Source organism: Bos taurus, chromosome 4, assembly GCF_002263795.3.
Source record: "Bos taurus isolate L1 Dominette 01449 registration number 42190680 breed Hereford chromosome 4, ARS-UCD2.0, whole genome shotgun sequence".
NCBI lineage: Eukaryota > Metazoa > Chordata > Mammalia > Artiodactyla > Bovidae > Bos > Bos taurus.
The window spans coordinates 76,795,768-76,820,637 of NC_037331.1; the positions used below are offsets into that span (position 1 = coordinate 76,795,768).

At 47.1% G+C, this 24,870-nt stretch overlaps 1 protein-coding gene across 1 annotated transcript in view; it reads right to left on the bottom strand.

Annotated features, from left to right (window-relative positions):
- Nucleotides 1-24,870, bottom strand: part of LOC132342072 (2-oxoglutarate dehydrogenase complex component E1-like) — a 66,576-nt gene that overhangs the window by 17,687 nt on the left and 24,019 nt on the right. The window contains 7 exon segments of the mRNA XM_059885919.1: nt 1,371-1,550; nt 1,931-2,021; nt 2,525-2,671; nt 2,811-2,965; nt 5,948-6,063; nt 19,283-19,385; nt 21,357-21,548. Of these exon segments, the coding sequence (XP_059741902.1) occupies nt 1,371-1,550; nt 1,931-2,021; nt 2,525-2,671; nt 2,811-2,965; nt 5,948-6,063; nt 19,283-19,385; nt 21,357-21,548 (984 nt within the window).

Genomic DNA, 24,870 nt, shown 5'->3' on the forward strand with positions numbered 1-24,870 from the left:
TCTCCTCCCCATCCCTCCCCTGCCACAGTGGCACTGGTGGCCTCGGGGGCTGCGCAGGAAGCCACTTTGTGCGTGTCTGGAGTTTCTGTGGTACCGTCCAGGCTCCCAAGCCCAGGGAAGTAACTCTCATGTCCCAACATCCTCCCCACAGCTATACTCTTTCTCTGTGATGCAGGAACCACTTCCTATTCCCAATGCCACCTCTGGCTGGGACCCCATTACCCTCAAACAATCCAAATACAGTATGAATAGAGTTACAGTGTCTTGATTTAAAGAACCTAGTCAACTAATAACTGGCTCCACCTCTAAAAAGTCTGAGGCTCACCAGGGCATCCTTCGGCCAGGCTGCCTCCCACCCACTTCATCCCTGTTCTGCCCGTAGCACCTCTCCTACCCGCCACCCCCCACCCACCACAATCTCCAGGGAACATTCTTTTTTTCCCATCTACCTAAGTCCTGCTGTTTAACTAAATATGACAACTATGTGCTCTATCAATGAGAAGACCCGACTGCCTTTCATCCCACTCCCTCCATGCCCACGCACCCCTCCGAAGCTCTTTACCAGTTAGCCTGCAGCTTTACGCCTCAATGTGTATGTTCTATTGCTTTCTCACACGTGACCCTGTTTCTAGGAGGAATAGACGCTTGAGAGCACGGCGGAGATGCTGACTTCAAACACGCCCCAGAATGCTCACACAGACACTACAAAAAGTTGGTTTTCCTGATTGCTTGGCTTTGAGGTTGTCTTTAGTAAGAACTATATAATTTGTAAAAGACAGACTTACACTTTGAGATCAAACAAGAACAAACAGTTACAACCCATTGAGGATTTATATATACCAGAAGGCTGGCTAATCAACATTAAGCATTCACCATCACATATCTGGAAAATGCTGGTACTAGGGCCATCCAGACCTCGAGCTATTCTCCACCTCTGTACTAGGACTATCCAGACCTCGAGCTGTCCTCCATCTCTAAATGGTGCCACCCTAATACTGACTGGGCCATCTCTTCTATCTGTCAGCTTCACAATTCCTCCTTTAGGCTCACCCACACCTCTTCCTTAAGACCCTGTCCTCTTGTTCAATGACGAAACCTCTTTGACCATCATGATTATCTTGCAAGACTAGCTTCTCCACAGGTGTGGTGACAACAAAAGCAAACTACTCCCCACCTAGCCCTGGTGGTCACAACTTGGGAGGAGGCGTATCTGTAACTGGGACTGGTTTACTATTGCTACTCTTTGGAAGTCCACTCAGAACATTTTGTTCAATTCCGGAAATGTAAGGTCTGGGGCGTGCCTGTGGCTGTGAGCCTGTCCTGGACTGTCTGGCCTCAGGACTGCCCCTGGCCAGTCCACATGGTCTCACCTTCTTCCCCTCGGTGTCCCCGCAGTAAAACTGCTCAGCTTTGGTCTTGCCCATCACCACGGGATCGGCAGCCTCCAGGTGGGAAGGGTTTGCCACCAGCGACAGGGTGATATTCCTGTCGGTCACACGGTTGATCCGCCGGTGATACATGCCCAGGTGGTACTTCACATCTCCAGAACCCTGCCGGCACAAACAGTTAGGCTTTTACCTAGGCAGGGAGACACTTACTCTCTGTGACAGCCCTGTCTTGTGTTATTTCTACACCCAGAACGCTCATTCCTAGAAGGATGGAAAGGCTTTTTCCAGAATGGCTCCACCCACGGTACAAGCAGGTCCCTCAACTAGAGGACCACATCCCTACCCCTGGCGGGGAAAACTGTGGGGGCTGCCAGGCCTCTTGTCTCTCTTTTCTCTGGGAGGTCAGCCACTGGCCACTTTCTTTTTTTGTGAGTGGTATAGAGGATCCCGGACCCCATAAGTCCTTCTGGAGAAATAAATGAAGCCAGGATCTGGCATAGGTTGGAGCTATGCTAGTTTCTAAAAGAAATAAGATGTCTTACCTCATCAGCTGCCTCCAGCTTTGAGTCGAACTGACAGAAAATTTGCTCCAGCTCCTTCCTGATGACGTTTGCAAGCACATTCAGTCTCCCCCTGGACACACAGGAGTGAGCAGGGTCTGAGCTGGGCCCTGGGCAGCAGGCAATGCTGTTTTATCCCCTTTCTCCCCTGAGGGACAGGCAGTGCCTCAGTCTGCAGCCCAAGAGGAGCTGAGACCAGAACTGATGGGGGACACTTGGCCTCTGCTTGCCTGGCATCCAAGGCCATGACGAGGCAGGAGGAAGAAAAGCAGAAAACAGAGAATGCTGCCAGCCTGCAGTGCGCGCTCCATCCTCGGCCTCCTGGGCCTTCTCAAGCTGAGGTCTCTGCTTCGTGTACCCAGCCACCTTCCCTCTAGATTAACCTCCCTCACCTGGGATCCCAACACGGTCATGAGGCCAATGTCTGTCTACAACCACCTCGAGTGTGACAGTGACTGCCCAGGGAGGGGCTGCTGTGACGATGGTCATCTGGGGGCAGGGACTAGGGTTACTGTATACCAGGCTTGCCCAGTGCCCTGCCTCTGTGCTCCGGATGCTCACAGGGTGGCCAGGTACCTGTGTGGCATTCCCATGATCACGTAGTCCACTCCGTTCTCACTGGACTTGTCAATGATGGTCTTGAGGGCAGGAATCAGTACTTCGCAGCCTTCCAGACCAAAGCGCTTCTCAGATGACCACTTCCGCTGCAGGAACTCCTCAAACCTGGACAGAAACTAAGCCACCCTGAAGAGGCATGTCAGCAGGGACAACCTTGCTCTCATAGAGCTGTGGCCATGCCCCAAACCCACCCAACCCCGTCAACAGACTGTACCACACAGACGGGGCCAGTGCAGCCCTGTACCTGGTGGAGCGCACGAGCCGAGCCAGCAGGGTCCGCTTCTCCTCGTTGGTGAACTGCATGACCCCGGGTGTCTCAAATTTCTGCCGGATCCACTGGCACTGCTCCAGGTCATTGATGAACATGAATTCTACCCCAATGTGCTGGCAGTAGGCCATCTATATTTAATGCACACACACACAAACACACAATAAAGGGGATGTTCACCCAGGTATGTTGACTGCCCACTTAGCCAGAAGGCTGGGAGGAACAGGTGGCCTCCACTTCAGATGCAGCAGAGCTAGCTGTGACCTGGGGCACCAGGCCTGGGCCCGCGACCTCCTCTCACTCTGAACTTGGCCATGAAATGCTTCTTCCACGTAGCATGGAGCCTAGTGGGCAGGGAGGGAGAGTGAGAACCCCTGGGTCAAGGTATGCTCCTTTCATGGCGGGAGGATAGAATCACCAGCCTGGGGACAAGGAAGTTGCTGGGCAAGGCAGCTCCTCTGACCTCCAGGTCAGACTGTGCCCAGCACTGTGAGAAAAAAAGGCCCTGTGCCACTGGTGGATATCATAGCTCAAAGGCCACTTAACTGTAGCGGGCTTTCAAATTCTACATTCTTCTTTTAACAATTGACTCCTCTTGGGGATATCAGGTTCTACAGAAGCATGACTGCACATATACAAAAGGAAGGGTCCTGAACAGAGCAGGCACTTCGTGACACCATTCACATGTCACAGCTGGGAAGGAGGCCGTGCGTCCTGTTGAAAGCCTAGGGTGGCCTGAGCAGGATGCACGCCAGGAAATCAGAGTGAGAGAAAACAGGAAAGGCATGGAAGAACCAAGAGTCAGAGAGGCAGCCCTCTGGGAATCCGTCATGGGGACTGTGCTGAGCAGTCTCTGGCAGGGTACTGGGCTGAACTGGGGGCCCCCTCTCATCTCTCCTGACGCTGATCAGAGTTGCCTGCTGGGGAGCCATCTGGAGGGGCCCACACAGCCTTCCTCAGCCAAGTGATCAGCACTTCTCTCCCCTTATCACCTGCTGGCTGTCCTGGGGTCAGAATGAGGGGCCAACAGCAAACCCTAGTCAGTGTTGGAATTAAAGAAGATACGCCCTGATGTACCACTAAATCTTAATTAATATTTTGGCCATGCCACACAGCTTGTGGTATCTCAGTTCTCCAACCAGGGATCAAACCGTGGCCATGGTAGTGGCAGTGCTGAAGCTTAACCACTAAGCCACCAGGAAACTCCCAACAGTGAGTTTTAGGGCCCACAAATGCCCTTACATGCCTTTGCAGCAGCCATGCCAACCAAGCATGCTGCGTTCTGCTTGGTGGTTCTGTCTGTGACCCTCTTTGGTTTTCACAACTAACACGGAAACTGGCTGGCACGGTGTAGGGCAAAGATGAGCCTGGGATCCCAGTGGTGGGCCCAGACCTGGCACCAGGCCCCTGCTCTCTTACTCCCGCCTTCCAGAGCAGAGGTGAGCACCTCTGCACATTAGCTCTGTGATAATGAAACAAAGGGACATTTGCCTGGACTCAAATAAAGGCCAACCACAACACTCTCCCTATCACCCTAGCCAAGAGATAAGAAGAGGAAATGGAGTTGGGAAAGACCTTGATGTTTAAGGTATTTTCACTAACCCCAAACCCTATTTCCCTGATGATTCTTCACATGATAAACTGGGAACTTCTAAACTGAATGTACAAGAAGCCAAGGGATGGGGTATGAGGGTTTGCCTACCCTGACTTCAGAGCCAGGGAGGGTCACCACTTCCACCTGAGCTGTACAGCTCCCTGATCTACTGAGCTGCCGAAGATGGCATATTTCTGCACAAACACACTTGAGAAAACACAGACCAGACACAAAGTTTGTAAACATGAACCTAGAACCTTCCTCTATGAGCTTAAAATGGATGAGTTTTCCTTGGGACCCAAGTTTGAGTTGCAAACCTAGTAGAGAGGAAAGGAAGAGGTGGAAGAAGAGGGGAGGGGAGGGGAAGAGGGAGAAGGAAGGGCAAGGCAGAAGGAAGGGGGGCTCCCTCCTCATTTTTACACACCCAGGCAGGAGAACCCCACCCATGCTCCTTATGCCTGACTTAACGCCTGATGGGGCAATATTTCCATTACTGAACAATTAAAAGCTCAAAGGAAACTATTAGGTCAAAAACAGTATGCTTCCATCATTACCAACATGAATTCAGCTATTAACTTGGAACACATAGTTACTGGGCTCCTGGATCATGTTTTGTCTTTCTTGTCTTGGCTCAGTCCCCAGAAGGGCAGGGCAGGGAGTTTTAGGTGCTGACTCTTAGGTTCTCTACTTTAAGAAGACAAGAAATTGCACTTGTTCTAAATTTTCAAAGAGCTACAAGTTGACTATTATGTCACAGGACCAAGAGCACACTAAGTTCTGTCAGGTCACACAGCAGCCTAGTGCATGCACATTATCACGTGTAAACATACCTAATGCACCACAGTCAGGCAGCTTTACACAGTATCTGTAAACCATGAGAATGAGGTATTCCATGCTAGGACAAGTTGGAATGGGAGGCTCTCTTGGAAGAGCCCTGGATGTGGGGCCCTCTGGGGACAGGGGCGCTACGGCTGGGACCCCTGGAGTACAGGCCCAACTGTCCCACAAGAGCCCAACTCCTGGGCTCTGGCACTGACTGAAACAAGAGCCGCGCAGGGCTCTCTGCCCCTTTCAAATGCTGGGATCAGGACAAATGGGGACTCAAGCAGTCGCCTGCAAACACAGTTATGTATCCCAATCTCCAGGAGATTTGTAAAAATGCATATTTCCAGGCTCCAAAATCGGAACTGACTCAATTGGTTGTGGGTGGGCAAGGGCTTTCCCCAGGTGTTCCTATTCAAGCAGGCTTGCAGACAGCAGTCTTTGTTTACCTAATGCTTTAGGATACATTTTTTTTTTAAGTCTTAGAAGCAAATTCTGCCTTTTTTTTTTTTTTATGGTTGATTGTAAAAATACAAAAACATGGATTTTCATCAATAAAATAGCAAAAAACAAAAGTTTCTTCCCTTACATTAAAACAATTTATAGGATCAAGGGAAAGAAAACCACCTAGTCTGGAGGCTTCCATAAGTTCTCGAAAGTTCCCTGGAACTTTCGGGAAACAGCCCAGTTTTCTCACCTCCAGGCGTCGGATGATTTCCCGCAGAGGAAGAGCCGACTCCTGCCCTCCAATGAATGTGGTGGTGGGCAGGTGGAAGACCTTGTCCAGGTCAGACTCGTCCAGACCGTAGAATCCTGCGGTGGGGAGGAGAGAGGGGCACAACCACACGGGGGCCACAGTTTAGGAAAAGGGGAAGGGACTCCCCAGAGGAGAGAAAAGAGAATAGAAAAATCATAAAACCTCTGTTATATGTGAAAATAAATACTATCTTATAGCCAGAGACATGAACTTCAGCAACAAACCAAGCTGAGTATATTACTGGCATCATAGGAAAATTAGAATAAAATTAATATTATGCATATATTAGTCCAGTGCACCAATTATTCATAATTTAGAAAAAAATGTATTTCAAGGTCCCAAAGACACAAAGCAGTTTAGGTTTGAAAAGGCATTAGGTAAGTCAATCAGAAAGCAAATGAAAAATAGTTAAGGAGAAAATTCAAGTAGAAAACGAGGAACTGGATTAGAACTAGGTCACCTATGTCTTAATGGCAACATTTGTTGGTGGTGACAGGAAGCTAGGAGACTGAGAAGTGAGGGACAGCCAAGGGGCCTGCAGGGAGAGCTGCCGGGCAGCAGGGCAGAGGCTCCCACAGCCATCTGATGAAGGATGGCGCCTTCTCCCAGAAGAACTCCCAACTGCACATAAAGAACCATCCTCCAAACAGCACCTGGCATTCACAGATCTGATGCCCGCTCTCCCCAGTCCAATACTGACACATATCTACTGACTAATCGCTAAGGAATTTACTGTATCACTATCACCGAATCATCATTGCTATCTGCTGAGCACCATGAGCATGGTGCCTCTCCATCTGAAAGCATATTTCAAGCTGATAAACACGTGGTGCACGGGCTTTTTCCTAGGCATCACACGCTTGTTTCATGTTGCAGTAATTATCAAAGGGGAAGAGACATGGAGGAAAACTGTCAGGGGACACTACGTTAGGCACCTTACCCTCAGGACACTGGCTGGAATGAGGGAAGCTGCAGTTCACAATCCCAGACTTCATGAAACATGAAACTCTAACCGAGTACCCACTGTCTCCAACACCTGACTGTTCAAGATCAGACATTCTCCCATTTCTTGATCTAATTAAGTGTAAATAACACACAGGCCCAGAAAGGGACTCAAGCAGTTGCTTGTAAACACAGCTGTGCATCCAAATCTCTGGGGAATCTGGGAGAGTTGTAAAAATGCACATTTCCAGGCTCTAACGCCAGACCTTGACTGGTCATGGGTGGGCCATGAAGTTCCCTTTCCCAAGCTGGCTTGGGAATGACAACCTTTATTCATCTAATGCTCTTGGGAATGACTACCTTGATTCATCTAATGCCCTGCTGCTGCTGCTCTGCTGCTAAGTCGCTTCAGTCATGTCTGACTTTGTGCGACCCCATAGACGGCAGCTCACCAGGCTTCCCTGTCCCTGGGATTCTCCAGGCAAGAACACTGGAGTGGGTTGCCATTTTCTTTTCCAATGCAGGAAAGTGAAAAGTGAAAATGAAGTCGCTCAGTCGTGTCTGACTCTTAGCGACCCCATGGACTGCAGCCCACCAGGTTCCTCCGTCCATGGTATTTTCCAGGCAAGAGTACTGGAGTAGGGTGCCATTGCCTTTTCCGGTCTAATGCCCTAGGATCCTATTTTTTTTTTTTTAATTTTAAAAGCAAAATCAAATTCTGTTTTTCAATTGCTCCTCCCCCTTTTAAAAATTAAAACAAAAACAACCTGGCCTTTTCACCTTGGGGTGGTGGTAGTGATGGTTGAGGGGCTTGGTTATGCTCTGCACCTGTTTCCTGCTGTTATTCTATCAAGAATGAGGATGGGCCATCACATGGGTCTGATAAAGCATGGCCCTGGCCATTCATAGCCCTGCTCTCAGCGTTTAGGAGGAAAACCAGAGTTACTTGGGTGGGGGCACTTTTCCTAGCTGGTAGAAACGCTCAGCAGTGGGGACTCAGGGAACCAGAGTATCCAAAGAGAGCGTACTCTGTCGGAAACACTTAGATTGTGGAATTAACCAGGTGACCTGTGTGTCCCAGAGAAGAACGTGCGCTTGTTGTAGAGCCCTCAGCCTCACCGTATGTGTGATGCTTCACTTCCCCCACCCTGAACTGATCATTCTTGGACTCAGTTACTTGGATCATTACTGAACTTCAAAGCTGCTAGCCCTGCTTCTGAGTTCCTCAGTCATTTGATAACTTAAATCTACAGATGTCGGCTTCTGGAAAGGTAGCATAGACATATCCTATTCATATCCCACTAAGTGCAACTAAAAACTGCAGATATTGCATACAAAACAAATGTAAGATGATTCCAAAGGGTGGAGTAAAAGGCCAACCAGCCAAGGAGGTCCCTTGGGTTTCCTTTTGGGCTCCCATATCCCAGACCTGGAGCAAAGAACATGGAAACTTCTACCAGTGTAGATTTTAAAAAAGCCCCAACAAAAGCTGCTCTCTTTAAAGAACCAGGAAACGGGCAGCCTAGCAGAACAGAAAACTTCTAGATTGTTAACTGCTCTATTCCACCCAAACACACATAACACACTGCAGCTCCATTGACACCCATGCCAGGCTACAATGTACTCTGACCTCTGACCCTACTTAAAGCTTTCAAAGAAGGCCCAAGAGGAAGCCCACATTTTCATTCTCTCTGGGAGGGAATGCACTAATCCATTCCCCCACCCCAAAGTCAACAGAGACTTTGGGGCCCAAAACATCCATTCCCACTGGGGAGTAACTAGCTGAGCCCCTCCCTACCACAGCAGTGTTTGGAGGAGCCCTGATATAACAAACATTTAAACAAGATCCCAAGTCTTGTAATACCCAAAATGTCCTGGTTTCAATATTTTAAAAAATCACTTATAACAAGGACCAGGAATATATCAGATTGAACGAGAAAAAATAATCAACAGGCACTAACACCAAAATGACACAGATGTTAGAATTATCTAATTAGAATTATCTCCTTCTCAAGGAGTCATTATCAAATTATTTCAGTGAGCAATTAAAACATGACAGACATGAAAAAAATTAAGTCTCAGTGAAGAAAGTCTCTTCAAAAATTGAAGATACAAAGAAGAACCAAATGGGAAATTCTGAAATTGCAAAATATAATAAACCAAATGAAAACTCAGTATGGCATTAGCAAGGGACAGAGGATCAATGAACTTAAAGGCAGAACAATAGAAATGAATCAATCTGAAGAATACAGAGAAAACAGACCAGGAAGAAAAAAGGGAACAAACTCCTGGGGACATGTGATGCTGTGACAAAAGATTTCAAAGTTGTGTTGATGAATCTCAGAAGGAGAAGAAAAAGAGGGAGGCTGAAAACTTTTCAAATATGGCAAAAGACTTTTTAATCCGCAGACTTAAGAAGCTCAGTGAACTCACAGAATAAAGCCAACGAAATCCATGTTGAAATATGTTACAATTAAACCTCTGAATTTAAAGATAGAAAAAATCTTGAAAGCAGCCAGAATATAGTGACACTTTGCCTAGAGGGGCAAAACAACTTAAGTAACACTGGATTTCTCTACCGAAGTCATGGAAGCCAGAAGGAAGTGGCACCACATATAAAGAGCTGAAAAAAAGAACTGGTTCCCCAGAATCCCATATATAGTGATAATATCCTATAGAAATGAAGGCGAAATCAAAATATTTTCAAATGAAAAAAAAACTAAGAGAATCTGTCATCCTAAATGAATGACTAAAAGAAGTTGTAAACAGAAAGGAAATGATTATCAGAAGGAATGAGACAGGGGACTTCCCTGGTGGTCCAGTGGCTAAGACTGTGCTTCCAGTGCAGGGGGCTTGGGTTTGATCCCTGGTCAGGGAACTAGATCCCATGTGCTGCAACTAAAGATTCCAAGTGTCACAACTAAGACCCAACACAGCCAAATAAATAAATAAAAATGAAGGAATGAGACAGGAGGAAGGAAGAAAGAATGTGGAACTAAAAAGTACAGGTAAACAAGACTTTCCTTCTCCTCCTGGGTCTTCTTAATTATGTTTGACAATTGAAGCAAAATTTGTAATACTATCTGATGCTGTTCTGAACACATGTAGAGGAAATATTTAAGACAATTACATATTATATGTGGAGAGAATGAAGGGATATAAAGGGAGTCAAGTACACTTTACATGAACTGGTAAAATGATGACATCATTAAATTGTGACAAGTTATGTATATGAAATATCATATACCTACACAACCACTAAAAAGCCTAAAAGACACTAAAAACACAAAGAGATAAATCAAAAGGACTTTATACAAATAAAAATGGAATTTTAAAGTATAGGTTTAAAAACCCAGAGGAAGTCAGGAAAAAGAAAACAAAGAAAGGTAAAGGGACAAACAAAATGAAGGATAAAATGGTAGACTTGAGCCCTAACGTATCAATAGTTAAATATAAATGATCTAAATACACTACTTAGCTGACAAAGATTGACAGAGTGAATTAAAAAAACATACGCTTGTCTACAAGAAACTGACTTCTCTTTAATCAGTAATCTATAAAGTCTTGATCTTAATCTATAAGGTCTTACCATAAGGACTTAGAGAAAGAAGAAGAAAAAAGAAAGAAAACCAACACAAAAAAAGCAGAAGTAAAGAAATAATCAAGATAAGAGCAGAAATCAATGAAATTGAAAAGAGCAAAACAGAAAAATCAATGAAACTGGTGATTGGTTCTTTGGAAAGATCAGTCACACTGACAAACTTGTAACAGGACTAACAAAGAGAGAAGACACAAATTACCAATATCAGAAATAAAACAGGGTATCACTACAGACCCTCCAGATACAAAAAAAGATACTAAGGGAAAACTATGAACAACAGACACATTTGACAACTCAGATATAAACAAGTCATTCTTAGAACAGCACAAACTGCTGTTATGAAACAGTATGAAACAGACAATTTGAATGACTCTGTAATTATTAAAGAAACTGAATTCATAAATATAAAAAGCTTCTGAAAAAGAAAACTCTAAACCCAGATGGTTTTGCTGGGGAATTCTACTGAATGTTTAAAGAAGAATTAATACCAATTCTACACAATTTCTTTCAGAAATGAGTGTAGGAAGAAAACTTCTCAACTTACTTTATGAAGTTAGAATTACCCTGATACTAAGAACAAAGACAGTCAGAAAAAAAAAAAAAAATTATAGACCAATATCCCTTATGAATATAGATGCAGATAATTATATACTATGACCAATTGAGGTTTATTCCAGCAGAGTCTGGTTCAACATTTGAAAAAACAATCAATATAATCTACCACTGATCAGGAACAAAGCAAGGATATTCATTCCCATGACTATTGTTCAACACAGTACTGGAAGATCCAACCAGGGCATTAGGCAAGAAAAGGAAATAAAAATGAGATGATCATCTATCCAGAAAATCCTAAAGAATCTACCAAAAAAATAAAAGTCCTAGAATAAGTGAGCTTAGCAAGGTCATAGGGTACTACATAAACACAATCAATAGCATTTCAATATATTAGTAACGAACAGGTGGACCTTAAAATTTTCTTTTAAAAAGGAAATACTGACAGGTAAATCTAACAAAACATGTACAGAACCTGTATGCTGAAAACTACAAAAAGTTGATGAAAGAAATCAAAGATGATCTAAATAAATAAGACATACTATGTTCATGGATTGGAACACAACATAGTAAAGATGCTAATTCTCTCTAAAATTGATCTATAGGTTTAACACAATTCTTACTAAAATGTGAGTAAGAGTTTTCATAAACATAGACAAGCTTATTCTAAAATTTACAAGGAAAGAGATAGGCCTTAAGAGCAGCCAAGGCAATTCTGAAAAAAGGAAAATAAAGTTCAGCAGCTATAGTAATTAAGATGATGTGGCACTCGTGGAGAAAGACACTTATTAAGGGAAAGAACAGAGAACCCAGAAACAGACTTACCAAATAAGTCCAACTGATTTTTGACAAAAGTGTGAAAGCAATTCAATGATAAGAAAGACAAACTTTTCAGTTAATGGTGCTGGAGCGGTTGACATTCACAGGCCAAAAACAAACCAATCTTGATCTAAACTTCTTATCTCATTCAAGAAATGAACTCAAAATGGATCACAGACTTAAATGCTAAATGCAAAACTATAAAACCTTTAGAAAAATACAAAGGAGAACATCTTCAGGATCTAGAGCTAAGAAAAGAGTTCTTAAACTTGATACGAAAAGCACGATCCATAAAAGGAAACATTGATACACTGGACTTCAGAGTTTAAAACTTTTGCTCTGTAAAAGACCCTATTAGCCAAAGAACAGAAACGACATAAAGGTCCTTCAATGAGAAATTGGTTAAAACAACTGTGGGACACCTATGGCAAGGAATGTTACTCAGCAAATAAGAAAAAACTAGTGTTAGAAAATCATGCTGATTGAAAAATACCAATTCCAAAATGTTACATATCGTGATTCGTAAAACATTCTTGAAATGACAAAACTATAGCAATGGAAAACAGGACAGTGGTTGCCAGGGGTCAAACGTGGGGGGAGCGGATGGAAGGAGAGTGAGTATGGCTGCAAAGGGGCAGCTGAGCTGATGCAGACATTTGTGGCTTGACTGCTGTCAGCGTCAGCATCCTGGTGTGAGAACAAGATGGTACCAGTGGGGGAACTGGCTGAAGGGTATGTGAGAATGTCTCTCTTATTTTTCATATCTGTATATGAATCTACGATTATCTCAAAATGAAAAGTTTAATTAAAACTGGAGTCTCACAAATATTATCAGTAAAATGGAAGAAAACGAGAACTTCTGAGTGACGCCTGGCATGGAAGGAAGACTGGCCACTGGGGTGAGTGACAGCAGGCAGGACCCCTGGGCACCCAACTCTGGATTCTTCAAAGGTGCTCTGCCCAGAACCAGGGGTCATTAAGAATTCCTTACTTCATTAAGTAACTTTTTATCAGCTCTTTAAACGTGGGAAGATCAAAAGAGAAACTGTGTCAAAAATGCCCAGGAAGCAGAATCTGAAAGAATCCAGAGTCCAGTCAAAGGCACAGCGCAGAACGTGGAGGAAAGGATGTGCCCACATGCAGAACGTAGTGTGGCCTCAGGTCCCCGCTGGCGACAGCAGGAGCTAGAGACAGCCTACGCTAAAGATGGAAGCTCAGCGAAGCGACGGTGAGACACATGTGGAGGTGAAAATGCTCTTCAGAACACAAATGGACAGAAGCAAAAATGACACGGTAAGTAGCTCTACCTGCTGGGTAACAGCTAAATGATAGGAAAAACATATCTCAAAATAATGAACAAACTTCAAAACACTCGACAGAGTTGTGTCAACTTTCCCCAAATTGCATGCTGGGGAAAGTTGCATGTCCTGTTCAAATGAAGTCCTCAGCTCCAGAAAAGTGAAAGGCTCTTTATTTTCATACCTCCTACTGTTAGCATTCGAAGTCGTTCCTTGAAAACTGCAAGATCTGAGAGGCAGAGTGGGATAGCATGGGTGAGCGCAGAGGGAAAAAGACAGGTGAGAGTTAGTTTTGAGAGAAAAAAAAACACAAAAACCCCAAACACCCAAACCCTACACCACTGCAGTAACGGGTAGCACAAACACTGTCACAGACACAGACACTGAAGGAGAACAGAGGGGTGGGTGGCTATGGTCTGAAAGTGACTTCGGTAAATGTGGAAACGGTTCATGAGCAGCTGGGATCAGTGAATCTGAAGGAGGGAGAGGCTGCTTCCTGACACTGAGAAGCCACTGTGTGGTGGTGGCTGGGACCTCCTCACGTCCCCACCCTGAACAAGCGCTGATACAGAGCTCTCCTGGGAAGCTGAATCCACCCAGCCTAGGCTGATTCGAGATGAAACAACTGGGGAAAAGAAATGGAGAAGCCTAGTTTCTAAGGCCCATTCCTCAGAACTGGAGCATCAGGTGGCCGACTAAACCCTAAAGCTCAAGCTCCTTCTGGATTCTATAGGGTGGAAGATGGGTCCTTGGACTCCCTTCTCGAGAAGGCTGAACCAGGATGGAGGAACTCGGCTGCTGAGAACGCAGGCTAAGAGCCACAGGCCTGCACAGATGCACACACTCCTGCCCACACCTGGAGGCTTGCCTACACTGGTTAAACTCAAGATGTTGATCTGGACACGCAAAATACTTGCTGACCCTGCTTTCCTGGGTACATGGGCCTGATGACCGAGGGGTCAGAGCATGGTCACCAGCACTGTGGCTGCTCCCCGCCTTGGCAGTGCAGCAGAAGGCCAGTCAATGCATCCTTGGATGCTGATGGCAAGAACTCTGACTCAGAGAGGATGCAGGGTCGCCAGCTCTGAGTGCGTAAAGCTCTCCTCGCCCTCGAGGACAGTGGAAGACCACCAAAGACCTCAGAGCCAATGGCTCTTAAGACAATGGAACACCTGGGTTCTGCACAAAAGCAAGGATTCGCTGCTTAAGGCAAGGATGAAGACTCCTCATTTATTCCTTTTAATCCTCAGAATCAAGACATAGGACCATCCCAAGCAGCCATCAGTGCTGCCTACAGGACTCCCCCCAGCCTCAAAATGAAATGTGAATGCTTATCTGTTAAAGAAATCTAAAGGCAATAGGATCGAAAGTTTATAACTGTTCACTCTGGGTACTGGGCATGTAGTTTTATCTGCACTTCTTGAGTATTTTTAAAATAAAATGTGAACAAAAGACACAAACCAAAGGAAAGTGTTAACAGTAAATATTCTGGTTGTCATTTACAGACAGCACATGGGATTCCCTGCACCTGAGCACTTAAAACATTTTTAAAAACTACTTCTTGATGAGCACAAGACACTCTGCTGGAGAGACAGAGTGGCTGGGATTTGGCCGAGGTGTTTCCAAGGGAAACATAGTTGGCAAGAAGCAGGGATGTGATGCTAGGTCCGGGTGTGTCTTGGTCTGCCAGCTCCTGGGCATACAGGAAGGACACCCCTGCAGGAGGATGTGCATGTGCCCACCATGACCTTAGCTTGGCCTGCCCACCTGAGTCATTTGGGCGATCTGATTCCAACTCTTCACTCGGAGGTCTGGTGGCACCACAGGCTGCACACAGCAACCAATAAATGCTATGTAAATTGCTCGCCATGGCTCTGAAATTACTCAAGTAGATTAAAATTCAACCCTATTTTTAGCTCATTCTTCCAAGCCATCAAGGGGACAACATTCAACCAGAAAGAGCACTGTGGAAGGTCAGAAGGGTGGGGAGACTTCATGTCCTGCTGTGCTGCGGATGAACTAATCCACTTAGAGTAGCAAAAATGTTGCCATAATTTGGACTTCTGAATTGCCCTTTTAACTATGTAACTCAAGTTCATTTCCTAAGATTGACAATTTGCAAACACGAATGGGAAACAGAAGTTTCATGCCTTCTTTAATTTTATTTATAGAATTTGTTTTGAGTTCTCCTTTAAATATGTTTCAATCTGACATTTAAGTACATTTCAATCTGTTTTTGTTGTTGTTCACTATGAATAGTTATACTATAGAATCCAAAGAGAAACCACTTCATGGCATTTTAAAGCTGGAATCTAACTCAAATGCTGTACTTGGAAGAGAGCAAATTGAGGGTGAGTGTTAACAAGAACTTTCTCCACATCCTCATCCTGCCCAGGGCTGTCTCGTTTGGCCCAGAGATAAGACTTCCCGATGCCCCTTCCCCACCCCAGTGAAGCAAGTACCAGATGCCAGCACAGGACTGGAGGCCCGGAGGTGAGAGTGCACAGGCCGCCTGCAATTGACTGGTTTCTACTTAAGGTGGCAAGAACTTGGACCCCTGTCAAAAGCCACACTCTTGGTCCTTCCTTAGGGTCAACCAGGAGAGGCCTTGCTAGGAAACCTGATCCGGCTTGGAGACTTCCAGCACCTCCCTAGGGAGGAATGTGGATCATGTTACCAGGCATCTCAAGCTGGAGCTCCCAACCCTCCTCGACTGGATGTGTGGTTGACTCAGCCTGGTTTAAGTTAAGATGCACTTCTGGGGACCTGGAACCCAGCCCCTAACATAACACATCCTGGCAGAGGTCTCCTGCTCCTAGCAGTCACCGCACAATTCTAGAGCATAACCCACACCTAAAAAAACCCAAACTGTTCTAATGTTAATTTTTAAATTTTTGTAATAAATAATCACTAACCCCACCATCTCGACTGTATCTGTGCTGCATTCACAGCACAGTCTGTGTGCACACGTCTGATGGTAACCCTGACAGGCTGGGATCACCTTGGAGCTCTGCATGGCGGCTGGGTCTGCTGTCTACCATTAATTCTCTCTTCTCTCCACCTGTCACTGCAAGGGTTCTGAGTATTTGGGTAAGAACTCAGTAAAAACTTTTCACATTTTCCACTTTATTTAAAAAACTCTGAGGGGACATCAGCCCCGCTCGCCCTGCATATCCGTGCTGGCCAGCACTGCCCTTGGGAACGGCTTCCTGCCTTCAGCCGGGGCTGGAAGCTACTCCTCTACCCCTGTGCTGCCCCAGTCGCACTATGAAGTGCTCTCAGATGGACGGGGAGTAGTTACCGCCTGGGCCTTGGTTTCCCCACAAGGGAATGGAGAAATTGTGCCGCATCTACCAGAGAGAGGAAAGACAGCTGGAAGTGCTGTCAGAGGGATGCAAGCTTGAGGACAGTGCTGTGTGGCACAGCACACCCCTGCAGTCACTCAGCCACCCAGACCAACACACGGGCCACGCGCACCATGCCACGTGAGCTAGCCTGCTTTGTTGTCACTCAGGCGTCACCCCAGTCCTTACTACTAACTATGGCACCAACTATGGGTTATTTGCTCCATTGCTCAATTTCTAAATATCCATTTTTTCCAGACATCAGCAGCTATTTATCTCAAAAGACTGTTAACAATCACAGTAGCTCACACCTTCATGGAACTTAGTAAGCTCCAGGCACTATTTTAAGGAGTTTATTTAATACTGCAACAACCTTACAGGTGAGAAGACAGAGCTAGTCCTGGCAGAGCCCGGCTTTCCACGTAGAAAGCTGGCTTGAGCCCAGGCCTGAGGGTCGGATGAGATGATGGACAGGAAAGCACTCTAGGGACTGTCCATTGTCCCCGAACAGAGCGCTCCTGTTGATCCAGTTGTTTTTGTAAAGACCTACATACATCAAGCGTGAGATAATTCAAGACTTATTTTCCTACAGATTCAAATATCAATACATACTAGATTTACACTTATTTCCATGACTTTTCTATCACACTATTTTGAATTCTGAGGATGAAGTGCATTTTTCCTCCTGCAAAGGAGGGGGCTGCTCCTCAACTTTCTCCTAACGTTTCTGACAGGCTCCCAGCCAGAGGATGAGCTCAGGAAGCTCTGGGGCCACCTCTGTGTGTCTCTGGTTTATAACATCCTCCTGCTGGTTCACCCTCGCTGTGTTGACGCTGCACCTTAACGGAAGCACAGATACTTGGGGCACTGTTTCAGAGCTGACTGTAAGGGGAGATCAAGATGGCCTAGAAAGGACCCGAAAGAACGACAGAGGCCCTACCTCTGCGCCTACCCCATGACAGCTGTGACCTGAGGAGGTGGGCAGCATCAACAGGGCTGGGGGCTCTCAGGCTTCAGACTCCTGGGCTGGGACGGCCTGGGGGCTTCCAAGAAACCCTTGCCAGAGCTTGTCGCCATGGTGCATCCCACCCTGACCAGCCTCAGGCAGGACAGACAGGAGCTCTAGGCTCCCCAGGCAGTTCCTGTGAGTTGGGAACCACTGGGAAAGGTCCGTTTAGATATCAAGAACCTGGCAATCAGGGATGGCACAAGAACAGGGGAGATGCAGCGTTAGACACCCCCACCCCCACCCCATGCTTTTCTTGTTTAAACGCTTGACTGTGCATAGGAACACCAGCCTCTGTGGCCCATGCCCCGCCAGGTCCCACAGTCAGAGTCCTTCTCTGGAGAGACAGCCCCAGGGCACAGGACCTTGAGCTATTCTTCAGGCAACCAGTGCTTGGGGGCTCACAGGCCTCCCAGGTGGGGTGAGGGTGGGAGGTCTGCCCTGGCCCAAGCACCTGGAGGGGACTCGCGGTGCCGATGGGCTTCAGCACGAGTGAGTCCCGGTTGGGTGGGGTCTGGGTGCTTTGGGGGCTACGTGGTAAGGAGGAGGAGAGAGGATCCAAGTATCCTGGGGGACAGTGGAGAGAAAAGCCCACCTCTGGGGTGCACAAAGCTGTCACTACTCAATAAAGCAGCAGTATTCAACTCACATCCTGCCAACAATCTGGACTGGTCCTATTTTATATTCAGAAGAGTTGATCTAATCTTTCTTCCAAAACCTTTGTGCAGTTACAAAGTAGAGGAAACCCTGTATCCCCTAGGATTGTTTCCGAAATGAAGACAAAGCAGAGACAAACCTCTAACAGCCATCCTGGGGTTAATGCTATTTGAACTCCAGTATTACCTGACTAGCGCCTGACCTCTCAACTCACAACCCAGACCCGCCTCTCGGGGGCGTTAGAGACTTTTATTCAGAGGAGGCAAATTGTGTCCCCTCCCAGAGCAGTGTTAGGCAGGTAGGTAATAATCAGTTGTATTAGCATGCACAGTGTTCCTCCTAAACAACCTGGCCATTTAAAAATTAGTCACGTCATCATTTCTGTAGTACAGGTTAGCAGCACGGTGACTTAGAGCAGGTTAACTTCTGAAAGCGACCACAGGTGTGAGCCCTGCCCGGCCCCTGTGCTCACGACAGAGCGGGTGCTGGGGTCGTGGCTACAACCGCCTGTGTGCCACATGCGCCTCCCTGCGCGCGGGATGCCTTCCAAAGTTTCCTCAGTGTGATCACCGGCATTTGAGAATCGAGACACCTCAACTGCACCCCTTGCTCTGGAATTCGCCCCGTCAAAGACAGGCTGCACTGTGCTTCAGGGTGTGTGACAACGATTCTGAGCAAGACCCCATCTGGGCACAGGCTGCACTGCCCTGAGATTTGGAAACTGAAGCCAGATGTGCTAGTCCCTGGAGTATCTTGGGGACCCGCCTGCCTGGGTGGGTCACGTCTTTCTGTGCCACTAACCTTTTCTGCCCCCAAATTTCACTTTCCAATTTTCAGGCTTAGACAATTGAGCTCATATGATCTGGCTAGAAAGCTGAGATTAAAAATAACTTGCCCAAAACTCACTAAGGCTATATGACTTATAAATGTCAAGTGATCAGAACGAAGGAAACTTAAGAGTCTTTCCCTTTGGCCTGTGGACGTCCTGGCTGCCACGAGCTGGGACACACAGAGAGAAGCCAAACAGCGCAGTGCTGGCTGCTCTCAGACCCTCACCAAGTTTGTCTGTGGATGAGATAATATCAGCGGGCACGGAGGAGTCCAGATCAGCATCCAAAATTCCCAGGGGGTCCAGCTGTGCTACATGGTGCCCTCGTATCTACGAATGGGCCAGCGATGGAGAGGGAAGGACACACACAAAAGGACAGGAGAAAAAAAAGAGGGAAGGGGTAAAAAAAAAGTAAAATTACATTAAAATTAGTGTTTACAGATTCATTCTCACCCACGTTTGAAGAAACAGTTACCGGAGCATCATCAAAATTTACACAACTAATTCCGAGAGGATCAAGTTTTGCAATGTGGTGACCCCTGACCTGGAAGCAATAATACAAGCAGTCATTAAGCAGGTCCTGTGGGCTGTGAGGGGGTTAAAAGTTACATTTAACCTTTCCCTGAGAGCACCAATTAACCCAAAAGTAAGCCTTAGAATAGTTTATTTTAAAGCACTATCGGGCATTAAGGCTTCCCAGGTGGCTCTAGTGGCAAACAACCCGCCTGCCAGTGCAGGAGACATAAGAGACGCAGGTTCGATCCCTGGGTTGGGAAGATCTCCTGGAGAAGGGCAAGCAACCCACTCCAGTATTCTTGCCTGGAGAATCCCATGGACAGAGCAGCCTGGAGGGTCACAGTCCACAGGGTCGCAAAAAGTCAGATGTGACTTAGCATGCAGGCATTGGGCATAAAAGCAGTTCTATAAAAAAGGGATAAACTCCTCAGGTTATGATAAACCTGGCAATCTAAAAGGACCCATTTCCTGGCATCCTGACACAGTCTTCCTGGATAAACAGAAATGGGAAATGCTTGGGACTCTGACTCGAGTGTGAAACCCACTCAGCTGAGAACAGCCTGAAGTCCCTCAGGAAGCTGCATGGCACCGCTGCGGGGTCAGGGCAGTAAGCACCAGAGCAGGCAGCGGCACCAGGGACTGCAGCGTCTGATCGGCACCGTTTGCAAACAGAAGGACGGAAAACCCCTTCCAGCTTCCAAATTTGTGTCTTTAATTCTTGGACATTTTATTCAGTTTCCTGCTAGCAATTTGCAAAGAGGAACAGCTTTTATGAAGTCACTAGAAGACCGCAGAAATGACTGAGGCTGAATGAGTCAGGCAGTGGTCAGCACGCACCAGCTGTGCCTTTTCTGTAGAAACGCCTGCTGTGAACAGCACCTGAGAGCACATGGCTATCTATTCTCACTTGCCCTGGGGACAAAGCCTCACTTGCCAGGCTCCCCCAGCAGGACAGATCCACTCTGTGCTGCCTGTCTTGACACTTGTGGCAACTGACCAGGTGGGCAGAGAAGAACAGTCCATATGGCCGTTTCCAGGAAAGAGAACAGTGGAGGGATGAGGACTCCACAGTGGGCTCCTTTGCCAGGTTGCAGCGATGCCAGGAGAGGCAGCAGGGGAGCCCAAATTCTGGGGGCTCTCAGAAGGGCTGCTCTTGGCTCAACGGTTCCTCTTCTCCTCCTGAGAACTACTCACAGAGCAGATGGTAAGATCTGAATCCCAGGCTCCTCTCCACGCCAGGCAGATATCCCGGAAGGGGCTTCTGGGCTCTGAGCAAGGCCATGGGATCCAGTGGTTCTGCCCAACCCTCCTCCAGTAGGAATGCTCATGGAGAGATGGCCCCTCTGGAGGATCAGCTGCCTCTCCCTGCTTCCATGGGCTCTGCTTCTGTCCCCAAACCCTACAGGTTCACCTTCTCTTTTTGTATGTGGGCGTTAGCAACTGAGAAGGGACCGTGCCTGAGGGAGCAGCATACCCTCGGGGTCACCGCTCCCTCCTGGGGATCAGCAGTTCCCTGGCCAAGCGGGCATGGAATGAGCTTCCCTGCCCACAAACCATTCCTGCCAACTCATGGAAAGAAATACGGACAGGCGCCATGGGTGGCAGGGGATCTGCTCACATGGCAAGAGCATGTCTGGGCTCCTTTTCTCTTGTCATATTTCATTTTTGCCTCCCTCCACCCCAGAGCAGGGAGCAAGTGCCTAGTGTTTGGTGGGGGTCAAAGTTAAATGACCACCTTCACTGGGTCGGCAGGGTGCTGTCACAGATGGCCGCCCACCACCTTACCTGGTAAGCCCTGATGAGCGACTGCACCGCCAGGTGATCCTCCACCAGCTTGTCCACGTTGGGCTGGGCCTCCACCAGGGGCCCTGCTCTGGCCACAGCTGACAGGGAGCCCGGGCTCAGGGGGAGTGGGCTCTGGTAGGCGGTGCCTGGGGGCGCTCCAGCATTGGTGTTTCGGAAAAAAATGTCCCATGACTGAAGACAAAGAAGGAATACACTTGTCACTCCACTGCTCCCATAGGATGCATTTTTAGTCAAAAAGAGAACCTCTCTTGGCAGGTAAGTCTTTTTTTTTTTGGCAGGTTAAGTCTTGATTGTGTCCATCTACCAGTAGGCTGGTTGGGTCAACATCTTCATACTCTGGACAGCCTGCTTCTACACTCTGAGGGTGGGTTTCTCAGGGGCTGGGTCCCTGCTTTCATCATTCCCTCCTGATGGGCCTCCTCACCCGCCAACCCCATGACGCACATGCCCTCCCATCAAAACCCCCAACGCCAGGCACCTCTGCCCCACTTGCGTGTGCCAAATGCTTCTACACGGGCAGCCCAGGATGGGGTGACTGGAGGACTTCCTGCCCCATCTGTCCCCTCCTGGTAATCTAGCAGACCAATGCTCTTGGCACTCCTGCCTGAAGGGCTACAACTGCCCCAGATCCTCAAACCCCCATTGAACCTCCTGAGGGGGACAAAAGGTATTTAGACGCCAGGGGCTTTCTAGACCCCAGGGGCTTGGCACAGCCTTCAGGGCCCAGGCCTACCTGCTCATGCTCACTTCCTGAACACAGAACAGAATCAGGGGCTGTATGTGAGAGGCAGTCCAGGGCTCAGATGTGTGAAGCCGCAAGGGCCCCTCACTGACCCCTGGAGAAATAGCCATTTCTGTACTTCATTGAGGAGGCTGCTTGGGAGTTAAGAGCTCAGGTTGTGTTGTCTGGGGCAGAACCTTAATTCTGAGCTCTAAGATCTTGGCAAATAACCTAAATTTATGTGCTCAGTTTTTTTCATCTGTAAGATGAGGACAAAAATAAAATCTATATTCTTCATAGTTTTTTTTTAAAATAAAGACTAACGGCATTCAGCACACAATCTGGTAGGCAGTTCATATTACTGGTAGTAACTGAAAATACTGCTGGCTTCAATTTCCTTTGTGCTAATGTGAACTAACTCCTCTTCCTATTATTTTTGACTATTTTGTGTAGGATTCATTTTTTTTTTTTTTTTTCGGTCCATGCTGTGTGGCTTGTGGGATCTTAGTTCCTGACCGGGGATTGAAACTGTGCCCCCTGCAGTGGAAGTTCGGGATCCTAACTACTGGAATACCAGGGAACTCCCTGATTCAACTTATAATTTGCACAGATACTGTGAACTGTAATAGTTTATCTCAGACGAAGATGTGAGGTTTTAAAAAAATGTAGAGGTCAGAAAAACTAAGGTTTAATAAAACTTCATTGCCAAAATAAATATAGTAAAACTCAAGCAGTTTAGACCCTGGAGAAGGAAATGGCAACCCACTCCAATATTCCTGCCTGGAAGATCCCATGGATGGAGAAGCCTGGTGGGCTGCAGTCCATGGGGTCACAGAGAGTCAGACACGATTTAGCGACTAAACAACAAGAAGCAGTTTAGAAACGTGAAAACAGTCTTTCTTCTCTGCCATGCGTTTTTCCAGTTTCTAAGATTCTTCTGTCAGTGAACTCTGGTGAGACTCCTTGAAAAACCTGGAGAGGAGAAACTTCACTAGATTTGTGTGCACCTTCCTAGTAAGTGCGACCAAGATGTTGTTCAGATGGGCCTGTCTGGGAGCTTGCACAGCTACCAAATGGGTCTGTGTCTGGGCAGAAACCTGGAGATTGGTCCTGAAGGTCTGGCTTTTTCAGGCAGGTTCTTTATGTCGTGTAGACAGATGACTTGGACGGTCCAAGAGACGGCTGCGTGTCACCACCAGTCACAACCCTCTTGGGATGGACACAGGCCTGGAACATCACACAGGGCAGCCCGGCCTCTCACTAAAAGTGTTTCTGAGGGGAGTGCTCCAGAACATTTATATCATTCTACAATAAGAACATATTCCTTTTGTATTCAGAAAAAATTAATTAAAAAAACTCCAACTATTAGGGAGATGATTATACAACATGGTAAACATATGAAAAACCAGAACTGTATATTTTTTACGTGAATTCTATCTCAGTAGCATTTAAAATGCTTTAACAAATCTCACTATTCAAAGTTTTATTGTTTTTACCGTTCTGGTTACTTTTTAGTTTGTCAGTTGATGGTAGAAGGGAGATCTGGGGTTCTCTTGTGGCGCCAGCCTTAACACTGACTGTAGAGAATCTCACATCATGCAATCTGACAACCAAGGACATTCTTCATCTGGGGCATGGAACCCCAAGACCAATCTCTCCCTCTGAGTTCTCTAACAGGAGTAAAAGCAGTATGTCCACCAGAGAAAGCAACTGACTTAGTCCTGTGAGAGAAAAAGAGAGGATGTCTCAGGATCAGCAGCCTAGGGCAAGGTAAGGCTGCCCTGGGCTTGGCATCCACCTAGTTCCTTCAGAGGGCCTAAGGAGCAGACATGCTGGACACCCCCAAATATTTCCAACTTTGTGGAGCTTGAACAGCAGGCCATGCAAGCTCCATGCATTCTGGGAGTGGCTCTGGCCCAGGGCTCTCTCTGGCTCCCACCCATGCCTCCAGTAACCGAGGGCCTGGACTACAAGGAGCCTTGCTGACATAGCAGGCAATAGGGCAAGAGTCAGACCAGCCTTGCACGCCAAGAACCAACAGCCTTGTAAAACCCAATCTAGTTTCTACTTTGCCCCCAGCTGGTTCTGGCACTGGAGTCCCTACCCTTACCTGTGTCCACACTAAGTCCTGCTGTGGACACACACCCTGGGTTCTAAGTGGGGGTGGGGCCGTGCCCTGGGGGGCAGGGCATGACCCTGAAACCAAGGAGCCTCTGGAGAGCAGCACACTTTCTTCAAGCCTTAAACACCATCTTCTGCCTCACAGAATACATGAAGACGTCTCTGAATTGCAGTGGCAACTGCCCAACAAGACCTTGGATAGAGAGGGTCCCCTGGCTGCAAGCCAACCCCTCATCCTGAGGGGCACCAGCTGCTAAAAGATCCAGAGCCAAAAGGCACAGCAAAAACCACAAGTTCATCTTGCTTCAGAAAAATCAGCTTTGACTAACAAGAACAGTGGTGGCAGCTGCAGGGGTTGGGTGAGGGGGCAAGTTATCACACTGATGATCTGAGTACCTGGCGTGCCAACCACACCCTCCTGGGAAAGGTGCAGGCAGGCAGGACTGACACAGAGCGGCCACCAGGCAGAGATGCTGATCAGGCTAAGTGAGTCAGAGCAGGGCAACCCAAGGATAAACATTATCTCTCAGGCTGGCTGACCCTTGTCAAAGCCAGCAAACAAAAAAATCAAAGAATTTCCAGGGCTGACACCTGGAGGGCACAGGCCTGGCAGACAAAGGCTATAGGACCTTCCAGTCCAGGACCAGGGAG